The following is a 16,725-nucleotide window of genomic DNA, read 5'->3' as shown; positions in this document are numbered from 1 at the left end:
TGAGCCACCGTGCCCGGCCTTTTTTTTTTTTTTCTGAGACAGAGTCTTGCTCTGTCGCCCAGGCTAGAGTGCAGTGGCATGATCTTGGCTCACTGCCACCTCCGCCTCCTGGGTTCAAGTGATTCTTCTGCCTCAGCCTCCTGAGTAGCTTGGATTACAGGTGTGCACCACCATGCCTGGCTAATTTTTTGTATTTTTAGTGGAGACAGGGTTTCACAATGTTGGCCAGGCTGGTCTCAAACTCCTGACCTCAGGTGATCCACCCACCTCAGCCTCCCAAAGTGCTGGAATTACAGGCGTGAGCTACCCTGCCCAGTCCAGTGTTAGAATCTTTTCATTACTCCAAAAAGAAACCCCATGCTCCTTGACCATCCTCTACCACTCCCGAAGTCTGCAGCCCTTCCAGTATTAGGAAACCTCTCATCTGCTTTTTGTCTCAGCAGATTTGGTTTTTCTGGAGATTTGATGTAAATAGAATCATCGACTGTATGATCTTGTGACAGAGACATCACTAACTCTGAAGTCAAGCCGCCTGGCTCCCTTCCCGGCTCCCCTTGCATTTGCTGTGTGATCTGAGGCAGGGCAGGCGATGTCTCTGAGCCTTGGTTTGCTGCTGTGAGATAGAGATGGTGGTACCCAGCTCTCAGGGCAGTCCTGTGTGTGGGGCCTGCAGACTGCCTGACGTGTCATGAGAGTCGCTCAGCAAGGCCATCGTCGTGATTATTCATTCATGCAGTGCCCAGAGGATTCCTTTGAACATGCTCGGGCTCTGCTTGGTTCTGAGGCTCAAGCTGCACAGGACGTGGTTCTCATTCTCATGGATTTGCAGCATCAAAGGACACAGACACAAGCAAGCAAGAATAATGCTAGTGCCTGCTTGGGCTGGGGGAGGGGCTAGATCTGCTCGAAGATGAGCAAAAGCTTCAGGGAGGAGGTGATGCTGGGGCTCAGGATGCAAAAGTGAGTAGATGTTGTGGAGGGAAGGACCTCCAGGCAGAGGGAACAGCATGAGTCAAAGTGTGGAGGCCTGAAGTCACATAAGGGACTGGGAGAGGTCACTGAGCAGCTCCAACCCCACGGTTATCCTGAATCACAGAGTGGGAAGAGGGAGGGAACCTTCCCACCCTCTGGCTGAGCCACGGTCATTGTGTGCAGTTAGGAATGAAAAAGTATATAGATTTGTGTTAGTTTTACGTGCCCTTTGACCTTTCCCGTAATTAACTGCTGGGCCCACTTCTGGCATTGTCTCTGCAGAAGGGAAACCTGATCGATGGATGCCAGGGGCCCTCAGAGAGCGGGTCTCATTACTCAGTCATTACAAACCCAGAGCTTAACCCCGAGCCACCGGAGACAGGGGCTTAATCCTTCCTGCTAGGCAGCCCAAGAAACTACCTTCCCTGGAGCATAATTAGCCAACAAACCGGATTAAGATTTATTCATCAATAAGGACTCAACTTCCTAAGCCATACATCTCTCCCCGAATGGTTGCCTGATCTAAGGAGGGCATGGTTTTCTTAAAGCCCCAGACAAAGGAGAGGACGTGCTAGCGCCCAGCCAGGAAAGGGGTCTTTGTTAGAGCGTTTGGTCTCTACTGTTCTTGAGGAATGTCTAGAAAATGCCAGTTTCAGGGGAAATGAGAAGACATTTTCAGTAATGATCCCGGAGAGTAGAGAGTGGGATGCTTTAAAAATCCTTAATTTTGAGAAAGTTTCTAGTCAGTCCTGATTTTGAGGAAAATACCCTAAAATAGTATTAAAATAAAATGAAAAGCCTCTCTGCTTCATTGCAATAGGATCTTTTAGAACTTAGACACCACAGAATAAATATATATTTTATGGAGCAGCAAGAATCAATTTTGAATTAAATGATAAAAAAAAAAAAAAAAAAAACACCTCACCCTATATGGGTTCCAAACCCACGTTGTTGGCGTGGAAGCACAGCTATGGGGTGGTGTGTGTGCATGCTGTCTTTCAATACACAAAAAACAGAGCTGGGTGACCTTTCCAAAATTCCATAATGAGCAATTCTCTGTGCTGCTTTTCTCTGTTCTGTTAGATGCTGGGAGCTGTCTTCTGTTGGGAATTGAGTTTTCATTAAAAAAAAAAAAAAAAAAATCCAAGCAGGAGAAGGAACAGCGATGCTTGGAGTGAATTGCTGGGCTTCTCGTCTCCTGTGCTCAGGGCTCTGAAAGCTGGTCAGATCTTTTGTCCTGCCCACTTTCTCCATTCATGTGAACCATCCCTGTCACCACCCCTCCACTGTCACCACCCCTCGTCAACCTCAAGGGTAGGTACAGACCTTGGAAATAAAAATAATAATACCCATGACACCTCTTCCCCACTTTTCTCCTTAATGACTCTTTGGAGCATGAAGCACTTTTTTATTTTTTTATTATAATTTTTTTTGAGATGGAATTTCGCTCTTGTTGCCCAGGCTGGAGTGTAGTGGCGCAATCTCGGCTCACTACAACCTCCGCCTCCCGGGTTCAAGCGATTTTCCTGCCTCAGCCTCCTGAGTAGCTGGAATTCCAGGCATAAGCCACCACGCCTGGCTAGGAGCATGAAGCACTTTTTAAAAATATTCATCTCACACACCCCAAGGATGTGGCTCCAAACGTGGGAATAAAGTCTGCACTTGAATGCAACCACTGGCTGGGGGCCTGAAGACAAGGTCCTCAGTGATGCTGAGCCTCAGCCTCTTCTGTGTGACGGCAGCTCTTACCCTGGCCTCACACGCAGCTGCCTCACTCCAGTCTCTGCCTTCATCATCCCACAGCCGCCTTCTCTCCATGTGTCTGTGTCTCTTCACATGGTATTCTTCTCCCTGTATGTCTGTGTCCAATTTCCCTCTTCTTAGGACAGCAGCATTGTATTAAGGCCCACTCTAATCTAGTATGACCTCATCGGAACTTGATTACATCTGCAAAGACCCTACTTCCAAGTCAGATCACATTCTCTGGTCCTGGGGGTTGGGACCTCAACATATCTTTTTATGGGGACTCAATTCAATCCACAACAGCCCTTAAAGAATAAACATCCACAGAACTGTGCTCTGTCCCCTCCGTTCCTTTACCATCTCCCCGCGCCACCTGTCTTCCTCGTTCTCTGGCTTTCAGTCCTGAAAAAATGGTCTGAGCCAGATGAGCGTCTTGGAGGTCTGTGGTGCCTCTTCCAGGGCGGTGACTCCTGGATATGTTTTTATAATAATAAATTCACCTGCTTTGGCAGATTTTTTTAGCTGGTTTGTTTGTGTGTTTATCTCTTAGGTATTAAAGGAGGAGGCTCACATGATTTTAGAACAAAAATTCAAAGTACAAACATGGAAAATGGGGGAAAGTTTGGTTTAGGAGCCGATGTCCTCCATCCACGGCACTGGGAGGTAAAGCTGGCTGCCACAGCAGGCCTGGGGATTGCAGAAGAACTGGTCATTCTGAGAGATGCTCAATCTAGGAGAACTCATTGGGGATGGATTAAGGAAAGAAATGCAAGCAGCAAATATCTCTGCACTCTCCAGTGCACTGGCAATTATTGTGGCCTACCTTATGGGGAGTCAAAGGCAGGAAATGGGTAGAGCTGTTTTATTGACTATTCAATGATATCTTTATATTGCCTTATGGGTGTGGTGATCAGATAGTTTATCATTTTAATAATGAAAAGGTTAATAACTGCTGTTAATAATTATATGCCAACAACAGGCATAAACTGGAATTGTGCCAGGAAAATTAAAGTGTATGATATTCTCTAATCAGGGGAAGACATCCCCTAACTAGGAGGTCTGAGGTTTGTCAGAGCTTACCACCATTAAAATAGCCACTTGGATTACATTTTATAGATGCAGCAACTCTATAACCGATTGTGTTTCTTTCTTTGTCTTTGTCTTGGCATTTAGGAAGCTCACAGCCCACCGTCTGTCATTGTGCTGCAATTATCAAATGTGTTTTTGTATGTTTTCACCAGCTTTATCTTATTCTTCAACCCTCATTTATTTTTCTTCATCCTAACATCTTATTCTGTTTGAAAAAAAATTGTTGTACATATTTTGTAAGCTGTTTGGATGGATATTTGAAGGAAATCAGTGAGTTAATAGAAGTTTGGATGGATGGATGGGTAGGTAGATGTTTGAATGCGTGTGTGTGTGTGTGCATGAGCATGAGTGTATGTGTGTTTGGATAGAAGGGTATTTGAATCAATGAATATACAGATGAGTACCTAAGCACTTGGATGGATGGATGGATGGATGGATGGATGGATGGATGGATGGATGGATGGATGGATGGATGTTTGGATGGGTCAGTGCTTAGATGAATGGAAGGATAGGTATCTGGTTGAATATTTAGACAGATGGATGCATGCATGCATGTTTGGATGTATGGGTGAACGTTTGGCTGGATAAATGGATGGGTGAATAGGTGATTGGAGAAATGGAAGGGTGGTCAGCACACTGGATATTTAGAAGGATAAAATTTAGCACAAATCGATAAATGGAACAATGGTTGGGTAGATATTTGAATGGATAGGTTGAGGGTGAGTAGATGGATGGATAGTGGAAGGGTAGATGGGTGTTTGGATGAAAGGATGCATGGCTGGCTGGTTGGTTATTTGGGTAGATAGACAGGCATGCACACGTGTGTGTATGTGTGTATAGACAGATGCAGAACAAGTAGAAGGATAGATGGGTAAATGGGTATATGGATGATTGGATAGTACTTTCTCAGTACACAGTATAAATGTGCCAAGGGTGAAATATTGTATCATGTATAAAGCATTTTGTCAATGACTGGCATGTCACAGGCATTTTAACTTATTAGAAAGGATATGGGCTTCATAGACCGAAAGACCTTTGTTCTGATCCTTGCCCTACCACTTACTATGTGACCCTGAGTAATTATCTAACTTCTCTGCACTTTAGTTTGTTCAACCATAAAATGGAGTTAAAACACCTACTCCAGAGTGTTGCTGTGAGAATTAAAAGGGCTGGTGTATATTTCAGGAGTAGATACCTCCTTCTGAGGTACAAGATGAGGGAAAGTTCTTTTACCCAAGCATGGAATAAAAATCCTTTTCCTCAGTCTGATTGATCCAACCTAAGTCACCTACCAACCCTGGGACCAACAGCAATTGCTAGTGGCATGTGCTGTTTGGATGAGACTGATAAGTCTCCACCCCCAGTGTTAGGACCAGGCCAGCTTCCCCCTGAATCATCTGCTTGAAGGAGGAAAGGAGGGAGGGAACAGTTTGGGGACTGCTGAGTCTAATCGGATGTGAGGTGATACTCATGCTGACAGGTAGTGAAAATAAGTGGCTAGTGGACAGACTGTACCTATATTAAGGGTGTAGAGAAACCACGCTTTGGTAGCTGATTTGATGTTAAGGGAGCAGTGGAAGGAAAACAATATTTCCTGGGATGAGGAACCCCAGGTAACTGCAGGTCGATGAGTTAAAGTTGGGCTTTGTTGCCTTTGGAGTACCTTTGGAATACCCAGGGGAAGAGGTGGTTGCATTAGTCTCTCTGGGGCTCTGGAGAAAGGTCAGGGCTGCAAACAGAGACTGGGAAGTCATCAGTATCTCTCAGTTTTTTAAAATCTATGCCGGGCGCGGTGGCTCACGCCCATAATCCCAGCACTTTGGGAGGCCGAGGGGGGTGGATCATGAGATCAGGAGATGGAGACCATCCTGGCTAACACGGTGAAACCCCGTCTCTATTAAAAATACAAAAAATTAGCCGGCTGTGGTGGCACATGCCTGTAGTCCAGCTACTCGGGAGGCTGAGGCAGGCGAATTGCTTGAACCCAGGAGGTGGAGGTTGCAGTGAGCTGAGATCATGCCACTGCACTCCAGCCTGGGTAACAGAGGGAGACACTGATTCAAAAAAAATTAAAAATTAAAAAAAAAAACAATAAATAAATAAAATCTATGTGTCTTTTCAATAAACATAAAATATCACATTCTGCCTTAATTTTATTTGCAATTTATAAGTGGATTAAATATCAGAATTAAAAACAGCTCAGAGCCAGGCACAGTGGCATATGCCTATAATTCCAGCTACTAGGGAGGCTGAGGCAGGAGGATCCCTTGAGCCCAGGAGTTTGAGTCTAGCCTCAGCAGTATAGTGAGGCCCTGTCTCTACAAACAAACAAAACAAAACAATTCAAATGAGCTGCAGAATTGGGAACTGATGCAGGTGCCCCTGTAGGCAGATTAGGAGAGGACTCCTATCTCTTGATCCTTTGGTGACCCAGCCCAGGCTACTTTGTTCTTCCCTCATTGTGGCTGGGTGGACACCAAGAGTGGCTGCACAGCCCAGACGCTGTACTCTGGCACGTTCACTTCTGCTATTTTCACCAAAGTTATCCCCTTTGCTCTGCAGCATCTCTGGCAGGCATCATGGCAATGCTTAGTCACCTCCAGAGTCAGGGAGCTCTCTACCTCCTGCAACAGCTTCTACTTTGCAGACCAGCACTCCTACCTGTGAACGTTCATTGGCCCCATGGCTTCCCCTCACTGTGAGTAGCTCTGCTCTCTGGACTAGTATGGAGAAAGCAAGGAGTTCCGTGTCTCCCTGCAGCAGCTCCTCCAGAGATTGAGGGAAGCCAGGCCTGCCTTCTACAGGCTCTCTTCTTCTACAGGATGGCCCCACCCCACTTTCATAGCTGGAACTCAGCCTCAAAAATCCCTCTTCTACGCCATAGGGGAGGGATCACGGCTTCCTCCTCAGTAGCCTCCTGAGATGCACTTCCGGTTCCAGTTCCCGTTGCCCTGTGGGGGACATTTCCGGCCCTCCTCTCTCCCCAGCATGTCTTGGAGCCTCTGGAGGTCAGGGTGACTGTCGGTTGAGATGAGTGAAGCCAGAGGGATCTCGGGGAGATGCTGAAAACCCTGCAGAAGAGCTGGCACCCCCTGGCTGGCAGATTCTTGCTGTGCCTGGTGCCCTCCCAAGGAGGCCGGGTGTGACCAGGGTTAGGCCCCTTGGGCTCTAATACCATTAGGGTTTGAATACCATTCGTGCCACTTTCTAGGTGTGTGACGTGTGACCATCTGTGAGGTTTTGACCTCACTGTGCCCCGGTTTCTTCAGTGCTCTTGCAAAATGGAATAGTGAGAATGGTGCCTGTATCACTGAGTTAGTGTGGGATTGAAGAGGTAATGACATGGCCTTACAAGCAGGACTTGGGCGTGGAAGCAGCTCAGACAAGGTTAACTAGGCATGTTCCTATCATTCTCCAGGGTCTCTCAAATCTCTCTGGAATGCCAGAATTGATAGCCCTTTGACCCTGATGGGAAATGTTGAAAAAGCCTTAAAAGAGCAAAAAGGATGACCTTTACCAAGGCTATTGGCCATTGTTTATGAGAGAGGAGCCTTTGTTATAGCAAGGAAGCTGGAGCAGTTGAAATGCAGGCATCAGAGACTGATGTGGAAAGAAACTGTTTGGAGGAGTTAGTGGACTTTTCTTTCTTTCCAGATATTACACTTTTTGCTGATGTGCAGTTAATTTTACTCAGTACCGCCTGCTTCAAGGGAGCTAGTTTTCGGAAATTGTACACTGGCTCGGGGGAGGCAGAACTAGGTGTGAATCTTGCCTGTTCACCGTGGTAGGAACTGGAAGACACCCCACACATGATTAGCATTTTTATAATCCTCAAGTCCCCAGCTCCCAGGGAGGACTGAAGTGAATACTTGTTGAATCATCCCCTAATCACTCATATCCCGGTGGCTTCCATGGTGTTGGGAGAGGGGACCACCAGGCTCTTCTTCTGACACCTCTCGTGCCCTTCGTTTTGCAGACATTGACGAGTGTGAGAATGACTACTACAACGGGGGCTGTGTCCACGAGTGCATCAACATCCCAGGGAACTACAGGTGCACCTGCTTTGATGGCTTCATGCTGGCACACGATGGACACAACTGCTTGGGTGAGTGATACAGCCACAGCCTGCCCTCTGGGCACACCCTGCCTGTTGCTTTGCTCCAGATAACAGAGTCGGGGGCCATGGGAAGGTTCGCCTTCCTTTGGCTTCCTGTATTAGTTTGCCAGGGTTGTTGTAACAAAATATCACAGACTGGATGGCTTAGACAACAGAAGTTTATTTCATCACAGTTCTGGAGGCTGGCAGTCCAAGATCAAGGTGTGAGCAGGGTTGGTTTTTCGGAGGCCCCGCTCCTCTGTCAGGCTTGCAGGTGGCTACCTTCTTTCTCCTTGTGTCTTCACACGGTCTTCCCACTGTGCATGCACATGTCTGGTGTCTCTCCCTGTCCTAATCTCCTCCTCTTCTTTTTTTGAGATGGAGTCTTGCTTTGTCACCCAAGCATGCAGTGGTGTAATCTCAGCTCACTGCAGCCTCCGTCTCCCGGGTTCAAGCAATTCTCCTGCCTCAGCCTCCCAAGTAGCTGAGATTACAGATGTGCCACCACACCCGGCTAGTTTTTGTATTTTTAGTAGTGACAGGGTTTCACCATGTTGGCCAGGCTGGTCTCGAACTACTGACCTTGTGATCCGTCTGCCTCGGCCTCCCGAAGTGCTGGGAGCCACCTTGCCCGGCCAGTCACTGCGCCTGGCCCTAATCTTCTCTTCTTATAAGAACACAGTCATATTGGAGTAGGGCCCACCCTACAAACTCCATTTTTAACTTAATTATCTCTCTAAAGGCCCTGTCTGCAAATACAGTCACATTTTAAGGTACTAGGGAGTTGAATTCCTTCAAAAAAGGAATTTTGAAGGGACACAATTTGGCCCATGATCTTATATACCTCCATCTTCCCATGGTCCAAATACATTTTTAAGCCAATTGTATAAAATTTATAAGAGGCCGGGCACGGTGGCTCGCACTTGTAATCCCAGCACTCTGGGAGGCCAAGGCGGGTGGATCACCTGAGGTCAGGAGTTCAAGACCAGCCTGACCAACATGGCAAAACCCTCTCTCTACTAAAACTGCAAAAATTAGCTGGGCACATGCCTGTAATCCCAGCTACTTGGGAGGCTGAGGTAGGAGGATTGCTTGAACCTGGGAGGCGGAGGTTGCAGTGAGCCAAGATCACACCATTGCACTCCAGCCCGGGCGACAAGAGTGAAACTCCATCTCAAAAACAAACAAACAAAAATTACAAGAGTAGTCCACATTTGCTGAATCAAGTTGGAAAAATGTAGAAGAATAGGGAGAAAAAAAATGGCAGGCATCTTAGTTGTGCTGCTGTGTTTCCTATCAGTCTTCCATCTGTATCCAAGTGTGTTTTTACCATAGTGGTGATCAGATAGTCAGCATGCGTTTGCCCCTTGCTTTTCCCTTTAATATCATGCGTACCTCAGGCCTTTTGGTTTTCTTTTGAGAGAGTCTCACTCTGTCACCCAGGCTGGATTGCAGTATGGCTCAGTGCAGCCTTAACCTCTGGAACTCAGGTAATCCTCCCACCTCAGCCTCCAGAATAGCTGGGACCATAGGCACATTCCACTGCTACTGGCTCACTTTTGGGTTTTTTTGTAGAGACAGGGTCTCGCTATATTGCCCAGGCCTCTGGAACTCCTGGGTTCAGGTGATCTGCCCACCTCGACCTCTCAAAGTGCTGGGATTACAGGCGTGACCCACAGCCTTACCTCAGGCATTACTTCAGGTATTTTTATGCAGCCCCTGTTACCACAGTTTTTCTAGTTGCCCCATAGTCTAATAACCTGTATCAGTTTCCTGGGGCTGCCATGACAAAGTAACAAACTAGGACTTAAACAACAGAAACGGATTGTCTTGGTTAGGAGTCCAAACTCAAGGTGTAGGCAGGGTAGTTCCTTCTGAGAGCTGCAAGGGATCATCTGTTCAGGCCTTCCTCATAGCTTCTGGTAACATCAGGGATTCCTTGGCTTGTAGGTGGCATTCTCCCTCTGTCTTCACGTTGTCTCAGCTCTGTATGTGTCTGGCTCTGTGTCCAAATTTTTCTTTTTTATAAGGACACCAGTCATGTTGCATCAGGGCCCACCCTAACAATCTCATCTTAACCTGGACATCTGCCAAGACCTTATTTCCAACAAAAGTCACATTCACAAGTACTAGGAGTTAGGAATTCAACATCTTTTGAAGGGACATAATTCAACCTGTAACAGAGGGAGTTCAGAGTCTGTCACAGAAGAACAGTATCTTGTCATGGGAAGCATGTGGCTCTTCAAGCAGACATGTCTGTCCCCGAGGCCCTCTTCTGCCACTGGCTGCTGGGTGACCAGGGCACAGCGGCTGGAACCCAGGGGGTATGGGCCTGGAACTGGCAGGAGCATGGCCATAGATACATTATTGATTGTCTGGGTCTCAGGCCCTTGTTGGTAGAAGAGAGGCTGTGAGCAGCAGCTTCCTCACAGGGTTGTCGTGAGCAGTGACTGAGATAATGTCCAGATGGCCGGGAAGCAGGCTCAGCACAGGGGACTCTCAGCAGCTGAGAGCTATTACTATCCACATGGTGTCTGAGTCTCAGTCTTCTCCAGTATCCAACAGGGATAACTGCACAACCCACTTCCCAAGATCGCGTGTGAGGATGAGGTGACAGTGTGAAGTGAAGTGACTAGCCCCTAGTAGGTGCTAAATAGTCAACACAGGCATTACTACTCCAGCTGACTCGGCTGCTTTTCTGTGGCTAGACATTTAGATTGCTGGCTTTTTTGTTTTTTGCCATCAGAATCCAGAGGTGGTTCTGGGCATAAAACTTTTTTTCCCGTTTTGCCAGTTGTTTCCTTAGGAATGCTTCACAAAAGTGGAACCACTGCGTCAAAGGATCATTTGGTTTTTTATGGCTTTCTAAAAGGGCTCAGCAAACCTTCTGTTGTGCCAGCTGGTTTGTGGGTGTATGGTAGAGGACACTAGGTGTCCTGAGTGCTCTGGAACTTTCCCTCTTAATGGGGTGTTGGCCTTAGACCTGCCTGCCTGTGTTTGTCCAACCCATGTTGGATGTCAGATAAGTTTGTTGTGGGAACCATCTGTGGGCATGTAATTATACCCCAAATAAATGCCCCAGTGGAGGTCTGAGCAGCAGGTTATTGAAGCCCAGAGGGGCTGTGAAGAGCTATCCCTGGATGCAATGAGTGTGGGGGTGGAGATGCGGCTAACTCCCTGGGGGTCTTCAAAGAGGAGGTAGCATTGAGCGGAACCTCCAAGGTTGGGGAGAAGTTTGCTAGGCCAAGGGCAGAGCCTACATAGAGCTGCAAGCAGCCCCTGAGGCTCAGCTGCTGATGCGTGCAAGGAGCAGCGGGCGTGGAGCTGTGGAGGTGGGCAGAGCTTTGACTAGATTGTGATGACCTGGTACCATGCAACGTTGATCATGCCAGATGCCAGGTGAAGTATCTCATTCAATCCTCCCACAATGTAAGTGCTTGGCTTTCTTAGTTGTTTGCTCCATTTTCAAATGATAGAGAGAGTATGTTTCGGGCTCTGATTAGTCAGTGAAGACAGAGCCGACGGTCCCTGTGGGACAGCCAGCTAAAAGCAGGCAGTGTCACCCAGCAGCCAGGAGGAGAGACCTTGGGAACTGCCAGTTTGGGGCTTAAATTCTAGCCCTCGTCTATCAACTGTGTGACCTTTGGACAGTCACTTTACCTCTCTATCCCTCAGTTTCCTCATAGGAAGGCATAGTTCCTATGTGGTAGGGCTCTTGTGAGGATTAAACGAGATCATGGATGTGGAGCATGTAGCGGGGTGTCTGGCACCAAATACTCAACATGTAACCAGCATTCATCTGGTCGTTGGCTTCCAGATGAGATGTGTTGATGTGGACTGGTTTGATGCCTCCAAGATCTCGTGGGGACCAGTACCCACCATGTGCACTCCCAGGGCTGTGCCTGACACATGGGACTCTCCTTCCAGCCACCGTACTCTTACCTGTGCAGAACCACCTGTCTGCAAATACCCTGTTCTTGGCTATAGCAAGTACTCCCAGTGCCCCCCGAGCCTGACGCCAGCAGCCTGTAGACTAACAGTGAGTCTGTGCGGGCCTTTGTCTCAACAACATTGTTTTCACAATGGATTATGGTTACCTAGATTAATTTCAAAGAACTGGGTAAGGCTCCCCCCGTCCCACTACCTCTGAGCACAGACTGGAACCTCACGCAGCTCTAACTTGCACAGACAGCAGCCGAGAAAAGGCTCTCTCTGTTGCTCCTCTGCCTTCAGCTGAGGGCAGACCCTTCCCAACAGAGTTCTTTCTGTTCAGCCTTTCTCTTTCTCAAGACAAAACTCCAGCTCTAGAGGAACCAGACCTTGGTGCCAACAGGCTCCAACCCATCCTGACCATGTGACCTCAAGCTAGTTAACTGACTTCTTGGAGTCCCAGCTCCCTCATCTGTGAAACACCGTAAGAACTAAAGCACCTCATACTCCAGGATCGCGGGGCTTCATCAGTGTTGGCAGAAATCAATCATGCTGTAAGAGTCAGCTGGACCTGGAGTTTGAAGATTTAGGTTCAAATTCTGGTGTCACTGCTCATGAGTTTTGTAGTTCGGGACCTGTTCCTCCAGCCCACCAAGCTTCAGTTCCCCTAACTATGAAATGGGCCAGTAGTACCTGTCTCAGCAGGTCAGTGTCGTGATCAAATCTGAAAGGAGATTGCACAGAGCTTATGTGCAGATGTAAATTCTGTACAGGTACTGGATATTATCGTCATTTTCCAGCAGAGGCTTCAAGCTGGCAACCCACAGTCCCCGTCTGGCCCGCAGACATGTTTGGTTTGTCCCCATGGTGGTATCATTTGTTCTTATTAAATTATTTGTCAACACTTAAAAATTAAGGGTTATCACATAAAAATCAATATTTCTAGCATCATTCCAGTTACCCAGCCCCTGAAGTTTGCGGGACTTGAGACAGGAGTCCAGATGGAGGCTCCCATCCCACATGGCTAAAATGTTAAAGTCATTATGAAGCTCCCAAACAAGAATGACTCTGTCTCTTCTACCTTGACAAATATTCCTAACTAATGACCTAGAGGCTAGTCTGGAATTTAGAAGACTGCTTGGATTTTGCACCAGAAAGTGGTAGCATGGGCAATGCCTGCTCCCCTCCCTGCCTTTCCCACCCTTGGCTCCACCCCACACCATGGTGAGCCTCAGCACACCCTAAGGCAAATGTGTAAGCTTTGGCCATTTACCCTGAAAGCAGCCACCTTTTGCCTAAATCTTACTCAGACCTAAGTGTCATCTGATAGGCTTAGGACCATTTGAGGGGAGTTTTAGGGTCCTAAATACCCAGGATGTAATGTAGAGTGGTAGGCATGTGTTCCAGGCGCCCATGACTTCCCTATGGACTGCTTACTCCATGGCAGTCGGCAGGGGCGGGAGATGCTGCTGCAGCCACAGGAGAGGCAGAACAAGGACCCCCAAAGTGTGGGGGCCCAGGGCAACAGCAGTCTTGCTCACATTTCACTGTGGTGCTGGCAGCAGCTAGAGTGAAATACACTGCAACTGTCTGCTTCAGAGGGTGTGTATACTCTCTTGTTTGCCACAGTCTCCATCACTCCCTATTGCTTGCAACCAGCTTTGCTCATTTAACTATCTGCTTGAAATTGTGCTGCCTGGAAATGTTTGGAATTGTTTGTGCTGCCTGACAAAGCTTCCTGCACAAGGTTTTGTCCCCAGTGGGCATCTGGTGGCTGTGAGTGGCCCACTGAGTTGTTGGAAGGTTCTCTGTCTTCACTGCCTTGTGCATTTTTGACTGCCTCTGGGCAGTCACTGAACCTCACCCCACAGCCCATCGCCCACCAGGAATAGTTAAGCCCATTCGCACCTCCTGCTGTTTTGTCTCAAGAAGTCTGGGTCAAGAGTCTTGTCCAGTTGTAACATTCCTCTCTGAACCACCACTGAATTCCTTAGGGATGGGGCTGGGATAAAACCTGATCACCTTAGAAATAAACAGGCCAGTTTGAAAAGCGTTCTGAGCTGATTAGGAGAAATGAGGCTGATGGCTTACAAGTTATTTTCTTGCCTAAGTTTTCACAGTGGAACCTTTTCTTTTCTTTCGAGTAAGCGAGGTTATTTTCCTGTGGAGATGGCCTGCCTGTGACTGTGTCCTGGAGGTTGGCCAAGTCTGTCCTCTGAGGAGCAAAGCCCTCACTCTATTTGACATCTTTATTGAGGAATTTCTCAAATATAACAGAAAATGACACCAGAGGGAATTGAAACCATGATGAGATCTTGCTCAACCCCAAATGGCTGCTTTTAGCTGTGTAATTACTTGAAATAGCAGTAGTTCTGTTTGAAAAATATTATTCCAAACTCCATGCAATTGCACAGCAGAGCAATATTTAGGCTAATAGAATAAGATTTTTTTCATCTTAAATTAAAACCAGCAGTGGATAATTTCTTCCCGTCTGCACAAAGCAGGGCTCCTCTTTCTCTTTTTTTTTTTTTTTTTTTTTTTAAGACAGAGTCTCACTCTGTCGCCCAGGCTCAGGCTGGAGTGCAGTGGCCAGATCTCAGCTCACTGCAAGCTCCGCCTCCCGGGTTCACGCCATTCTCCTGCCTCAGCCTCCTGAGTAGCTGGGACTACAGGCGCCCGCCACCTCGCCCGGCTAGTTTTTTGTATTTTTTTAGTAGAGACGGGGTTTCACCGTGTTAGCCAGGATGGTCTCGATCTCCTGACCTCGTGATCCGCCCGTCTCGGCCTCCCAAAGTGCTGGGATTACAGGCTTGAGCCACCGTGCCCGGCCGGGCTCCTCTTTCTCTAAAGCCATTAGTTCACTTAGCCAGATGTTTTCTTCGACCCCGATCTTTACTATGACTTACTGAAAAATACATTTCTCAAGTTGCTCATGGTTTGAATTTTGGCCCTGCCTCTCGGCACGTTTCTTCCCTGATGAAGAGAAGTCATCTGTATCCAGCTTCAGAAGCACTGATTTATTAGCCAGCTCTCTCCATTTCATTAACATTTATTGAGCACCAACCCTATGCCCAGCCTTGTGCTGGGTAGACCGTCCTACTTGAGTGAGATTCGGGAGCTTTGGTTGAGTCTCCTGTGTGCCTGGATTTGCCTGGGATGCTGTGCTCAGTTCTCTTGTTAGTTCTCACAGCATCCAAAGCCATTCGTGCCTTCTTTTTACAAACGAGGAAACTGAGGCCCGGTGAGGGAAAGGGACCTACCCAAGCTCACACAGACAGTAAGTGGAAGAGCTGGGACTAGAGCCCAGGTCTGGGATTTTGCCAGTTCAAGCCTGTAAGCCTACCCTGCTGCCCACCCCCTGCCCCATAGTGCCCAGAACTGCACCAGCTCCGGGAGGCTGGCCAGGGCCTCCTTGTCATAGGGTGTTGGATATGCACGCCTGTATCTATCCACGAGTTTGGGAGTCACTGAGAGCATCCAGAAATTCCAGCACGTGCCAGGCCAGGCACAGGGAGGGAGTGTGCCGAAGGGCAAATGGGAACCCCTTGCTCTAGAGAGCTCACGCCAAGGGCACCTCCACCCCATAGCTCGTTCAGCCTCCTTGGGCCAAGGGCAGAGCTTGTGGCCTTGTTTAGGCACCTCACATCACCCTCGAGCCACCCTTGGAAACTTGTCTTACCTCATCCGACTGTACAGAGCCATCCACTCCAGCATCCTCCTCTCATGGCCCCCGTTGCTTCCACAGTAGCATGAGGCCCCCCCGGCCAGGGCCCCACCAGCCTCCCCCCGACCCCATTTCTCACCCTTGCTCAGCTGTGCCCGCTGGCCCAGCCTTCCCTGAACCCACAGAGTCCTACACAGATCTGTTGACAGGCTGCTCCTCCCCAGCAGGGATCTGGTGAGGTCCTGCTCATCCTTCAAGCCTCAACCAAACCTCCCTTTGCTCAGAGGTCTGCTGTGACCCACACCACACAGCCACATCTCCATTGCAGTTCTGTGTCACGGTCCTCTCTTCTTCCCCTGAAAGCAGAATTCCTCTTGTTTACCTTTCTGTCTTTCTTAGAACCTAGTGCAGTGTCAGATATATTGTAGGCATTTAGTATATATTTGTAGAATAAATGAATGAATGGATTTGTCAAAATGCCTTGTAGTCTGAAAACCCTCTCACCCAGCAAACCTCTGATTTTGCAGCAGAAAGTGGTAGCATGGGCAATGCCTGCTCCCTCCCTGCCTTTCCCACCCTTGGCTCCACCCCACACCATGGTGAGCCTCAGCACACCCTAACGCAAATGTGCAGGCTTTGGCCATTTACCCCGAAAGCAGCCACCTTTTGCCTAAGTCTTTCTCAGACCTAAGTGTCATCTGATAGGCTTAGGACCATTTGAGGGGAGTTTAGGGTCCTAAATACCCAGGATATAATGTAGAGTGGTAGGCATAGGGCAGAGGTAAAGATGAATTAAATGAGGTATCTCTCGCAGGGCTCTTAGGTCCATGAGGAAGCCAGAAATATTCACAACTCTAATAAAGGGTAGAAAGTGCTATATTCGGGCCAGGCACGGTGACTCGCGTCTGTAATCCCAGCACTTTGAGAGGCCGAGGCGGGTGGATCACTTGAGGTCAGGAGTTCAAGACCAGCCTGGCCAACATGGTGAAACCCAGTTTCTACTAAAAATACAAAAAAAAAGCTGGATGTGATGGCGGACGCCTGTAGTCCCAACCACTTGGGAGGCTGAGGCAGGAGAATTGCTTGAACCCAGGGGGCAGAGGTTGCAATGAGGCAAGATCACGCCACTGCATTCCAGTCTGGGCGACAGAGTGAGACTCTGTCCCCCCCAAAAAAAAAAAAGTGCTACATTAGGAATGATTCTTTTTTTTTTTTTTTTTTTTTTTTTTTT

General features: G+C 48.0%; 1 protein-coding gene across 1 annotated transcript in view; it reads left to right on the top strand.

The window, feature by feature from the left end:
* SCUBE1 (signal peptide, CUB domain and EGF like domain containing 1) overlaps positions 1-16,725 on the top strand; it is a 150,230-nt gene that overhangs the window by 18,998 nt on the left and 114,507 nt on the right. The window contains exon 2 of the mRNA XM_017850047.1: positions 7,781-7,909. Within this exon, the coding sequence (XP_017705536.1) occupies positions 7,879-7,909 (31 nt within the window). The 5' untranslated portion in view covers positions 7,781-7,878. The remainder of the gene's footprint in view (positions 1-7,780; positions 7,910-16,725) is intronic.

This window comes from Rhinopithecus bieti, unplaced genomic scaffold, assembly GCF_001698545.2.
Source record: "Rhinopithecus bieti isolate Rb0 unplaced genomic scaffold, ASM169854v2 scaffold_33210, whole genome shotgun sequence".
Taxonomy (NCBI): Eukaryota; Metazoa; Chordata; class Mammalia; order Primates; family Cercopithecidae; genus Rhinopithecus; species Rhinopithecus bieti.
This window is presented reverse-complemented; position numbering and strand designations above follow the sequence as displayed.